The 12,387-nt window shown below is 35.2% G+C and overlaps 2 protein-coding genes across 3 annotated transcripts in view; one reads left to right on the top strand and one right to left on the bottom strand.

The window, feature by feature from the left end:
• ITPR2 (inositol 1,4,5-trisphosphate receptor type 2) overlaps positions 1-12,387 on the bottom strand; it is a 461,522-nt gene that overhangs the window by 386,557 nt on the left and 62,578 nt on the right. The gene's annotated exons all lie outside the window — the stretch shown is intronic.
• LOC123639916 (cytochrome c, somatic-like) lies at positions 1,312-1,905 on the top strand. Its single transcript, XM_045554171.1, has one exon. The coding sequence runs from the start codon at positions 1,375-1,377 to the stop codon at positions 1,690-1,692; it is 318 nt and encodes a 105-aa protein (XP_045410127.1). The 5' UTR covers positions 1,312-1,374; the 3' UTR covers positions 1,693-1,905.

The raw sequence follows: 12,387 nt of genomic DNA, 5'->3' as shown, positions 1-12,387 counted from the left end.
TCACTGAAGCTCGTCCCCTCTCAGCAGAATTGTAACTGTGTCCTTGCTTGACTCGCCATCACTCTTATCTCCCCTCCCAATCCAGTTTCAAGACCACTGGATCAGCTTCTTCCAATACTGCTTCTAATATAGTTCTCTGTTCAAGAATTCTTATGCATCAAATGCAATTTTATTTACCTCTTCTTGAGTATCCTACATCATGTCACCTCTCTCATGCCATTATTTCATTAACCTGTTCTCATTATTCTCCAACAGACTCTCTGTTTTAGACAAGAAAATTCCCTGCCCCAAACCCACAGGTTGTTTTTCCTTCCTAAGGGACTTAATGTATGCTATTCTAGCATCTGAATAATTCAGTCTATGAAGTTCCACCAATTTAAGTCCCTTCTAACTTTGAAACGATGAAGAAATAGTTTTTCCAGGAAGGCTTCCTAATTAACTTTATAATACTCAAGTAATCCTATAATATTACAAAGAAATCATTGTTTCTCATTGTTTTGACAATTGCTCCTACCTGAACTTCAGATATGTATCTCTAAACCATCTTCTCACAAAAGCTTCAGTACAATGATTTCTAAATTGTCTTCAGAACATACCCATTGGGTGTCCCATTTTCACATGAGACAGGCTTTCCTTTCAGTCTTAGAATTATGGTGGTCATCCTTGATGCTTGCATAAGTTATTTTTTTAAACTGTGAAACAGTAGATGGGATTCTAAAATACCATTTCCTTCCCAAAACCCATGGGTGATGAATCACGGGAGAGACTTGGGGAGTTAGAAGGGGATGGAAATGTAAAATTTTGAGTCCATCAGCACCAAGGTAACAATTTAAACCACAGAAATAGATGCCATTTAAAAATGGAAGTGTAAGGAGTGTGAAGGAAAAGGACAAAACCTGGGGAAATCCATACCTTTTAAGTGTTTGTTAACTGACAAAAAGAAATGAGATTTATTATTGGGATTTGACTATATGGTATTATGTATACTCAAATACCTGCAGCCTTTCTCCAAAAATATCAGCTTGCGTCCCTGTGAATTTTTTATGGGTTGTCACCTCTACTCTGCAGTTTGAAAGTCTAAAATGGAAGCTAGAGGAAGAATCTGGATTCATGATTAGTTATCATTGACTTTTAAATGTCCAAGTCAGGAAATTAAAAATGGACTGTGATCCAAAGTAGCAATCACTCCACATGTTACTCATAAATTTCTGAGAGAACAGTAACTGCTTATTCCATAATGTGAAATGTCAAGCATCGGTGGAAAAGTCTGAACTATAGCCATTTTTTAAGTCAAAACTGATTTCCTAGAGAGCGGGACGTCCGGCTTCTGACGGGGAACGTTCGTGCCGTCAGTAACCAAAGAGAGAATTAAATATGGGTGATGTTGAGAAAGGCAAGAAGATTTTTGTTCAGAAGTGTGCCCAGTGCCACACTGTGGAAAAGGGAGGCAAGCACAAGACTGGGCCAAATCTCCACGGTCTCTTTGGGAGGAAGACAGGTCAGGCTGCTGGATTCTCTTACACAGACGCGAATAAGAACAAAGGCATCACCTGGGGAGAGGATACACTGATGGAGTATTTGGAGAATCCCATGAAGTACATCCCTGGAACAAAAATGATCTTTGCTGGCATTAAGAAGAAGGGAGAAAGGACAGACTTGATAGCTTATCTCAAAAAAGCCACTAATGAGTAATAGGCCACTGCCTTATTTATTACAAACCAGAAATATCTCATAACTTTTTTTATGTGTACCATAATTTATTGGTCTCATACACCAGAATTCAGATCATGAAAGAGTGACAGAATATTTTTGTTGGACAGTCCTAATTTAACTAAGACTGGCTTGTGGTTAATTCGGTTTTTTGAATTTTGATAGTAATTCCAATACAGTAAACGCTATCACTGTATTCTCCCCTTCTGAAGATATGATTGGATTAATTAGTAGTGTTCAACTTTTCACAAGGATGGTAAATTGCCATTTCAAAACTTGTTGAAGATTGGTTTTATATTTAGATTTATATAGCTGGTTATGTGAATGTATTTAAATACTAGGGAAATCGCTTCACTGTCTTGGAACCAAGCAAGACTCACGGGTGTTTTAACTTGTGTTCATTAGCCTGCTAAAGGCGAGGGCTGGAGATAAGGTAGCAATGTTTACTTTATATATTTTTGGTCTTCACTATGCCAATCTAATTTCTCTGTGTCTACTAAAATGCTGCCTTTTATTTATTGAAAGGCATTTTAGTGTGGTTTATGTGTAAAATCAAATAAAGAATATTTAACATATTTATCACATTTTATAGACAATCTATAAGGTTAAATGCTTTTAAAAGTCAAGGTGACAAGAAATAGCAAATTAAACTTTTGAATTCTTCACTACCTAAGTCAGACTAAGTTATAATTTAGGATTGTCTTTAAACAGCTCTTCAGAAACACATAAAACTGTAGAACTTCTGTATATGTGTGATTGGTAATGGTGCTTTTACCAACTCATTAGAAAGATTAAAGTAGAGGAGATAAACACAAATTTTAAAATTATGTGTGATCATAACTTAATTAAAAACAAAATCACAAAAAAAAACCCTGATTTCCTAACTCTAGTAATCATACAGTTTCAATCACTATTTTTTTCTCCTGGGGAAACAATGAAATACTAATATGTTCCAATACATTCACCACCTGCTCCTGATTCTGAGAGGAAATAAAGACCATTGTTTTCAAGTATTGCGTCAGGTTGTAACATACAGGTCTGAGGATCACAACCAAATATTATGTGCATTTTATAGCAGAAATCCAAGACTACAAATCTCTCAGGAAATGCAAAAGTTAACTTATCTATTAGTTTCTTATGTTATCAATTCTGATAAATGTCATGAAAGTAGGAATAAAAACCAAAAAACCTTAATAATCCATTTTCTTCATTATGGCATGTGTCCCCTACCTATGACTTCCTAAATAAACTAGTAACTTTAAATACTATTTCTCAGGAACTCAGTTGTATAAATTACTTGAAAATTGAGAAAATGGACATCATTCACTAATCATGTATGGATTTTTTCCCCTGGTACTGTTAGAATAATCTTCATAATCCTAATTGATATTTGCTGAATATCCAATAGGGGTAAAGCATGAAGTCAGAATTGAAAAAACTCATAAAACAAGAAGTAACAATTTTGAGTAAACCATTAGGATAACAAGAAGCTGTTCTGCTCTTTCTGAAGTGCCTGGTGCAGAATAAGAACACCCATTTCTAACTTCTGCTATGAATTTTAGTGTAACCTTACATAAGAGTAGCACATTAGCACATTTTATTCCAAATCAAAAGAACATATTTTCTCAATTTAGAAAATATTCATATCATGTTGAGCTTCAGCTTGCAGATTTAGATTTTCAAGTTCAATACCCAATAAATTCTTGATTTTCATATTTGCAATCTGGGTAGACAGTCACCATAGTTATAGACTTCAACTTCCCAGCCTTCCTCTTAAGTAATACATTGTTCTATGTGTTGATTGTTACACCTTGTACTAGACATCTCTCTGAGGGCATGCCACACTCACCATGCCACCCTGTCATTTCCTTATACATACTAAGTCATGGGACCCCGCCTCTTCTGGTTAATACCTCATCTGAAGATGGCCATCTCTAGGCTGTGCGGTGCCAAGGAAGTGGCCTTCATACAAGAGGTCTCCTGTCCCCAACCAGGTCCTCTGTACTTGCTGGTAACTTGTTGATAGGGTGACCATGTAATTTATTTCCAGCCCAGGATAGTTTTAAAAAGTAAAAGAATTGCCATAATTACACTGAGACAATAGGTGGAAACCAGGATTACCAGGCAAAATGGGACATATGGTTATAACCAATTAGCACAAACAAATCCTCCGTCTGTACACGAGATGTAGGAAAAAGGCCAGCACAAATACATGGAGAGAACACAGCAAGCAAATTCCTGAGGCAGAAGAAAAGGAAGTAATTATTATGAATGAACAGAAGGAGTGTAAGAGAAAGGAACGAAGAGAAAATTATCAATGGGAAAAAACAGCTGACATTTCATACACTATACTAACAACTTTAGACATCATGTTGCATTTACTCCCAAAGCAATCCTATGAAATAGGTATGACCACCCCCACTTTACAAATAAGTTAAGTGAGGCTATCTGCTCAAGATCATGCAGCTAGTCAACACAGCCCAAGCAACGAAAACAGCTGAGCCACCATAATGGCAAAACACATTCCAAAAAAGGTGTGCACATTTCAAGGGAGTACTCAGTCTACTGGGGTGTGGAAAAAAAATTCTAGGAATCGAATTTATTTTTATCCCCTATTTTTAAATTCTCTTCTGTATATGTTCAACACTGTGTACAACTTAGTATCATAGTAATACATATGTAATACTTATAAATAAATGTATATCTATTATATTCACTTTTCTTTTTTTTTGGATGGGGCATATGATCAAAAACGTTGAAAGATCACTGCCTAGAGTTCAGAGCAGTTTTTACAGTCACCATGGCATCAGCAGGACTAATCTCAAACTACCAGAACCAGTGATGTAGCCCAGAGGCCAGGTGGTGGTGACCAAGCCTGATTTATGTTCCCCCTCATTTGTCTCTATGTTCTGACATATAGAGAATCAACTCAAATCAACTGAGCTCAAAATGTTAAAAATATCATTCTATATAAAGTTAAACCAACACTCAAAAACAACATGATTTTAAACCCACACATAAAATTATTTTTATCACATGTATAATCCCAGAGCTATGTTCTGTATCTTGAAGGGCAATGCATATGCAAGATTAACAATTAACTTTCATGGGTAAACAGTCTCCTTTTTAAACATTTTTTTTTCTTAATTTCACATTAGACATCTAAAAACCCATCTTAACTTTAACAACCCTCTTTGTTAGGAATTAAGCTCTTTTTGTCTATGCTAAATTCCTCAGAATACTTAGGCCTGTTTCTCCTATTGCAACCTCCGTTGAAGTAACGACTACAGACAGTCCCCAACTTACACGGGCTCGACTTACAGTATGTTTGATTTATGATGAGTTTACTGGGACATATTCCCATCATTAAGTAGAGGAGCATCTGTAGTTGGTTCTCAAACTTTGAGTAACTTTTCAAATACATGAAAATGTTTATTGAATTCAACTATTATTCTTTCTGTGACTATCTGATCCAAATCCATCTCTGTTTGATTTTATTGGACTGTCAGGAAGCACCCCATTTTGTGATAATGCTTTAGGCAGAATCCTTCGTAAAATACCCTTTTGGGGATGTGGAAGATGGGAAAGTGAGAGTGGTAGTGGCTGCTATGACTATTCTATTTGAGGATTTCTAGAAATTCAAAGATAGTTCTAGAAGCACTAGAATCAAAAATAATTATGTAAGCATTAATTAGAATTCCAAGGAATAACAGTCACTAAAATTTTATTTTGAGGAAACTTCCCAAATTAACAATCCAGGTGAGAACCTCTCTTCCTGCCTCCTTTTCCTACAATGTGGCTCTTTCCTCCGTCTCTATCTCCTACTGTCGCTTGGAGTCAGCCTCTTCCTCATCCTCTTTTCCCACCTTTCTCACTCTTGATCTCCCCATTCCTAATCCTTTTTCTTCCTTAACTACACAAGTATATAAAAGTATATTTTAAGTATTCATTTAACATACATTGGTGTCTCCTCTTCTAAGTTTTAAAAGATTAAGTTGAACATGAAAATTTAGAAATAACAAAACACTCCATAGTACATAAAAGATGTATCTTAATGTTCATTCTTTCCCCACTTGATTCATTTGTTTTATGTCTGTACTGGCTCTTAATGGGAGGAAGAAAGGATTCCCCATTTTTAACACTAGCCTTTCTACACAGCACAGTCTTTCTAGCTATAATGGCTCTGGAAAATTCCAACTTTGTTAACGTTTCTGATAAAGGATACAAGTCTGGTATATAAGGCCTCTTATTAGAGCAGAGACTGTTCAAGTCTTCATAGATTAGACACTGAAAGGAGAAGCTCCTGGCAAGACAGGGCGTATGACCCGGTAGCCATACTGCCCTAAGGAGTGTCAATTTCCAATAAGGTTGTTTCACCTGCTGCCCTACATGCCCTTCCCTCATCAGTCTGTGGCTCTCCCTATAGAACCAGGGATAGCGATGGCAGAAACATTTTCTACATTCTCCTTAGTGCAAAGGAAATCAACCAGCACTTTTTTTTAATTTTCTAATTAAATGCCAATAGAAATATAAAAGGAAATATTTACAAAACTTATAGTTTTTCAAGCAACGTTATTGACACTCTATGGATCACATCTAATCCTGCACACAGTCTCTTCCATGACTGAGGTCAAGAGGTCAAACTTCCACCTTCTGGGCATAATGGGCCATTTGTACCATGAGGGTAGAAATAGCACACATATTGCCTACAATTATATCTCCAGTGTCTATCAAAGTACCTAACACATAAAAAATGTTCAGTAAATAGTTTAGAAATAAATGAATGAGATACATACAAATTATCACCTTTCAAAAGAAACACCTCTCCCCAGATATAGGTGATTGGGCCATAGCCATTACATAAATTAACATACCGTAAGAATTTCCTTTTCTTACTAACAAGAGGGTTGTTCTTTCAAAACTCTCTTACCAGAATCTAACTGGTGTTGCATCTGAAAGCAAATTCAAATGAGTAGTTTTCACCTTTGTCCATGTAAATCAAACCACAGTAGCAAGCTAAGGCATGTGCTAAAATACATTATTCATTTCCTCATAGTACCAAAACACAGCTCTTTTTCAAAGAAAAAGAAAGAGTAGTTTGTAACTGTTTGCCTTCCCTCAACAGCTGCTATTTAAATTATGAGGTGTCATTCTGTTGTAAATTATATCTTACCTAGGGAAATTGCACTAGTTTGGCAAATACCAAGCAAATCTAGCCAAATTAAATACAGAATTACTGATACTATGAGCTGGGCACACACACTAAGGCAGGTGACAAAGATTACTTCAAAGACTCAAGAGTAATTAGAGGTAACAGAGCACAGCTAAAGGAGAGTTCAGTAATGACACAGAAACAGTAGCTTTTGGCAAGCCCAAGAACAGGAGCTCATTGTGACCTCCACATCATCTTTTCTAGAGCTGCCAGTGATTAGTGATAATTCTTCCACTAAGCCCAGGCAAATTCCGAACTAAAGAAATTAATAGCAATATGGAGGCCAACAGAATCAAATATGATTTCACTGGGGTAACAAAGATAAAATTAAAAACAACTCTCAGCATTTCAAGGAAGAAAGGAAGGAAAGAAGGAAAATGTAATTACAGTTGTCCTTTGGCATTCATTGGGGATTGGTTCCAGGCACCCCTGCAGATACCAAAGTCCCCAGATACTGAAGTCTCTGATATAAAATGCCATAGTATTTGCAAATAATCTACACACATCCTCCTAAATACTTAAATCATCTCTAGATTACTTATGATATCTAATACAATGCCAACATATCACTTCATTCACATGGATTCAACACAATACTAGACACATGGCAAGTTCAAGTTTTGCTTTTTGGAACTTTGTAGAATTTTTTCCCCCAAATATTTACAATCTGCAGTTGGTTGAATCCACAGATGAAGAATTCACAGATATGAAAGGCTGACTATATACATCAACATTTGTCTCTGTGATTCCTTATTATGTAGAGAATGAAGGTCAGGAGGAAAACAAACTCTTAATGATTCCACTTTGTACCATTAACTGTGCTAGTTATTTTACACAAATTATTTTAATTTCTAAATAACCCCAAGATGTCTATATCACTATCATTTTACAGTGTGCACACTGAGGTGAAGTAGGATAAAGTGACTCCCTCAAAGTCACACTCCTAGTAAGTATTAATAGCAGAGCCAGGGTCTAAGCACAAGTCAGTCTGACTCCATTATACCCCAGATCAGAAAAGAAAAGCCCCAGTGTATCAACAAAGAACTCAATGCCAAAACTATGACTCCTGGAGAGAAGTAAGCCCTAACGCCCTAAAAAATACATTGTCTATAACAAATTAACTTCTCTCTTACCCATCTACAATTAACTTTTTATGTACCATCCTTTGGCAAACTAATAAAACAGTCACTCAGATTTTTATCTACATTCTGTGGTAGATAAGGAATCCTTTTAAGAAAGGCTAGAATGAAGAGTCTGATGGTTTCCAAGTAATAGTGTGAAACATATGTTCCCTGAGATACAACAACCACAAATTATCAGGGAAACATAACATGAACAAAGGAACAAAATAAAGCAGTAGTGAATGACCCTAAAGAAATGGAGATCTATATACTGCCCAACAAAGAATTCAAAATAATCATCTTAAAGAAGTTCAGTGAGCTACAAGAGAAGACAAATTGAAAACCAAACAAAAATCAGGAAAACAGCACACAAACAAAATTAGAAGTTCACCAAAGAGATAGAAACCATAAAAAAAGAGAAATTCTTAAGCAAAAAAGCACAATGTCTTAAGTGAAAAAAATTCCACAGAGAGATTCAACAGCAGATTTAATCAAGATATAGAAAGTGAACACAAAGGTAGATCATTTGAAACTACTCAGTCAGAGGGACAGGAGAAAAAAGAATTAAAAAGAGTTAAGAAGCCTACAGGATAGTGGGATAGCATCAAGAGAACCAATATAGGCAATATAAGATCCCAGAAGGAAAAAAGAAAGAGCAAAGAGCAGAAAGCTTATTTAAGGAATACTTCCCAAATCTGGAGAAGAAATGAACATACAGATTCATGAAGTCCCAACAACCCCAAATAGATTAAACATAAAGAGATCTTCACCAAGCCACATTAAATCAAATTCTGAAAAGTCAAACAATTTTGAAAGCAGCAAGAGAAAAGCAACTCATCACATACAAAGAATCCTCTATAAGACTACCAGCAGATTTCTCAGCGTAAACCTTGCAGGCCAGGAGACTATGGGATGATATATTCCAAGTGCTAAAACAAAAAAACTGCCAAACATGAATATTATACCCAGCAAGCCTGTCCTTCAGAAATGAAGGAGAAATAAAGACTTTCCTAGACAAATAAAAGCTATGGGAGTTTATCACCACAAGATCTGCCTAACACGGAATGCCAAAGGGATTTCTTCAAGTTGAAATGAAAAGACACTAACAACATGAAAACATATGAAAGTATAAAACTCACTTTACAGGTAAGAATACAGTCAAACTCTGAATAATTTAATACTATCATGGTGGTGACTAAAACAGTTTTAATTCTAGTATAAAAGTTAAAAGACAAAAATATTAAAAATAACCATAGCTAAAATAATTTGTTAATTGATACACAATATATAAATATATATAAATGTGTAAGATTAATATAAAATGTAGGGGAAGAAGTTAAAGTGTAGAGTTTTTGTATGCTTTCAAAGTTACATTGTTATCAGCTTAAAATAGACTATTATAACCATAAGATGTTTTAGATCAAAGGGTACAAAGTTTCAGTTAGACAAGAAGAATAAGTACAGGAGACTTATTGTATAGTATGATGATTATAATTACTAATAAAGTACTATATACTTCAAAATTGCTAAGAGAGTAGATATTAAATATTCTCATGGAAAAAAAGTATTTAAAGTGATGAATATGTGTTCTGGGTCACATGTGCTTGATTTAATGATTTCACAACATGTACATGTATTGACCCATCATGTTGTACACCATAAATATACACAATTATTTGATGATTATATCTTAATAAAGCTAGGAAAATTAACAGTACCAGTTCAAAAACTAATAAACATAATCAAAGGCAATGAACTGGTAAAAATAATAAAACTAGTGAAAATAAAGATGTAACTTTTTTTCTCATTCAATTTTATAAACCCAGAAAATAATGAGACTTGTACATTTAATTTAGGCATACATACATATGTAGTAAATGACACAGCTAAAGAAAAGAAAGGGAATGATTAACACAAAATTCAGGATAGTAATTATTTTTGTGGGGGAAGAGGGGGATGCAATGAGTTAGGGGCACACAGGGGCTTCTAAGGTACTTGTAAGTTCTATTTCTTAATCTAGCTGAGAAAAAGTTGTGTAATTTTTATTTTTTTAGTAGTACTGTTAGTGGGGGATTTCTTCCTCACTTCCATTGTTTCTTTCTATGAGATCTCAAATAGTAAAACTGTAGCATTTCTCCATTCCTTTACTTACACAGCCCTAGAGAAGTAAAGGGATTTACATGATTACCTGTATGCTGCCTATGACCGAGTAAAGCATTCTGCTTGGTTCCAGATTCAGAATTAGCACACTCACTTAGCAAAAATGCCTAAAGCCAGATCTGCAAATCTAGCCTCTGTCATACAAAAGGTGAAACTTTGGTACCCATCTTCCCTACCCTCCCTCCAACTTTTTCTTAGTGAAAAAAAATAAGGCTACTCAACGTCAAAACCTACTGTAAAGCTACAGTAATCAAGGCATTACTGGTGTCTTGGTATTGGTGAAAGAATAGACAAACAGATCAATGGAACAGAACAGAGAGACCTATATATACATATCAACTGATCTTTGACAAAGGAGAAAAGGTAATACACTGAAGCAAAGAGAGTCTTTTCAACAAATGGTGCTGGAACAACTGGGCATCCATGTGCAGAAAACTAAATCTAGACAGACCTTTTACCCTTGACAACTAAAAATTGATCGTAGATCTAAATGTAAAATGCAAAACTATAAAATTCCTAGAAGATAACATAAGAGAAAATCTAGATGACCTTGGGTTTGGCGATGACTTTTTAGACACAACACCAAAGGCACAATCTAACAAAGAATTGATAAGCTAGACTTCATGAAATGTAAAAACTTCTATTCTGCAAAAAATAGTGTCAAGAGAATAAGAAGGTAAGCCACAGACTGGGAGAAAATATTTGCAAAAGACATATCTGATAAAGGACTATTATCCAAAATATACAAGGAACTCTTAAAACTCAAAATAAGAAAATAAAGAACCTGATTAAAAAGTGGACAAAAGACATAAATAGACACCTCACCAAAAAAGGTATACAGATGGCAAATAAAGGTATAAAAAGATGTTCAGCATCATATGGCTTTAGGGAATTGCAAACCGAAACAAGATACCACTGCATACCTACTAGAATGGCCAAAGTCCAAAACACTAGCACCAAATGCTGAGCAGGATGTGGAACAAGAACTTTCATGCATTGCTGTGAAAATGCGAACTGTTACAGCCACTTTGGAAGACAGTTTGGCCGTTTCTCACAAAATTGAACATACTCTGACCATATGATCCAGCAATCACACTCCTTGGTATTTACCCAAATGAGTTATGTCCACACAAAAACCTGCACATGGATATTTACAACAGCTTTATTCATAATCAACAAAACTTAAAAGTAACCAAAATGTCCTTCAGTAGGTAAATGGAGGAATAAACTGTGGTATATCCAGACAATGGAATATTATTCAATGCTATAAGGAAATGAGCTATCAAGCCATGAAAAGACATGGAGAAAACTTAAATGCACTATGACTAACTGAAAGAAACCAATCTGAAAAGGATACGTATTGTAGGATTTCAACTATGACATTCTGGAAAAGGCAAAACTATGGAGATAGTGAAAGAATCAAGGCTTGCCAGAGGTTAAGGGGAAGGAAGTGATGAATTGACAGGGCACAAGAGTTTTAGAGCAGTGAAACTACTGTGCATGATACTACAATGGTGAACACATGTCATTAAACATTTGTCAAACCCCATGGAATGTACACCACCAGGACTGAATTCTAATGAACCCGAATATGGACTGTGGATGATAATGATGTGTCCATTGTAGGTTCATCACTATAACAAATATACCTCTGGTATAAGATTTTGATGGCGAAAGAGGCTGTGTGTATGAGAAATATGGGAAATCTTTGTATTTTCTACTCAATTTTGCTGTGAACCTAAAACTGCTCTTAAAAATAAAGTTTCTTTAAAAAAAAGAATAAAGTTATTTTGGGGCTCTACCCACTTAGTTCTATATCAATATCAATACAGTCTATATCCATATACTCATACATGTATCTATACACATACATATATGTACACACACTTAGATACACACATAAATATGTTCATTATATACATTCTTTGAATGTGTGCTTTATTTCACATTAAATGTTTTTTAAAAGTAAGGATATAGTGACTCAAAGATAAATGATAGTTGAAATCTATAGCAATATGAGACAGTACTTATAAAATTAAATTTTTTTGAAGCAGAATATAAATCTATTAAGGCTTGAGAAGTATAGAATTAGCATAAATATACTTGGAAAAAAAGTCCCCCAGGTTTTAAGTGAGCCCCGCTTTTAGGTGGCAGAGCCCAGAGTGTGGCAAGAACGGCACAGGC

Source organism: Lemur catta, chromosome 6 (genome assembly GCF_020740605.2).
Source record: "Lemur catta isolate mLemCat1 chromosome 6, mLemCat1.pri, whole genome shotgun sequence".
Lineage (NCBI taxonomy): Eukaryota > Metazoa > Chordata > Mammalia > Primates > Lemuridae > Lemur > Lemur catta.
Note: the sequence above shows the minus strand (reverse complement) of the source record. Positions and strands in the feature narration are given on the sequence as shown.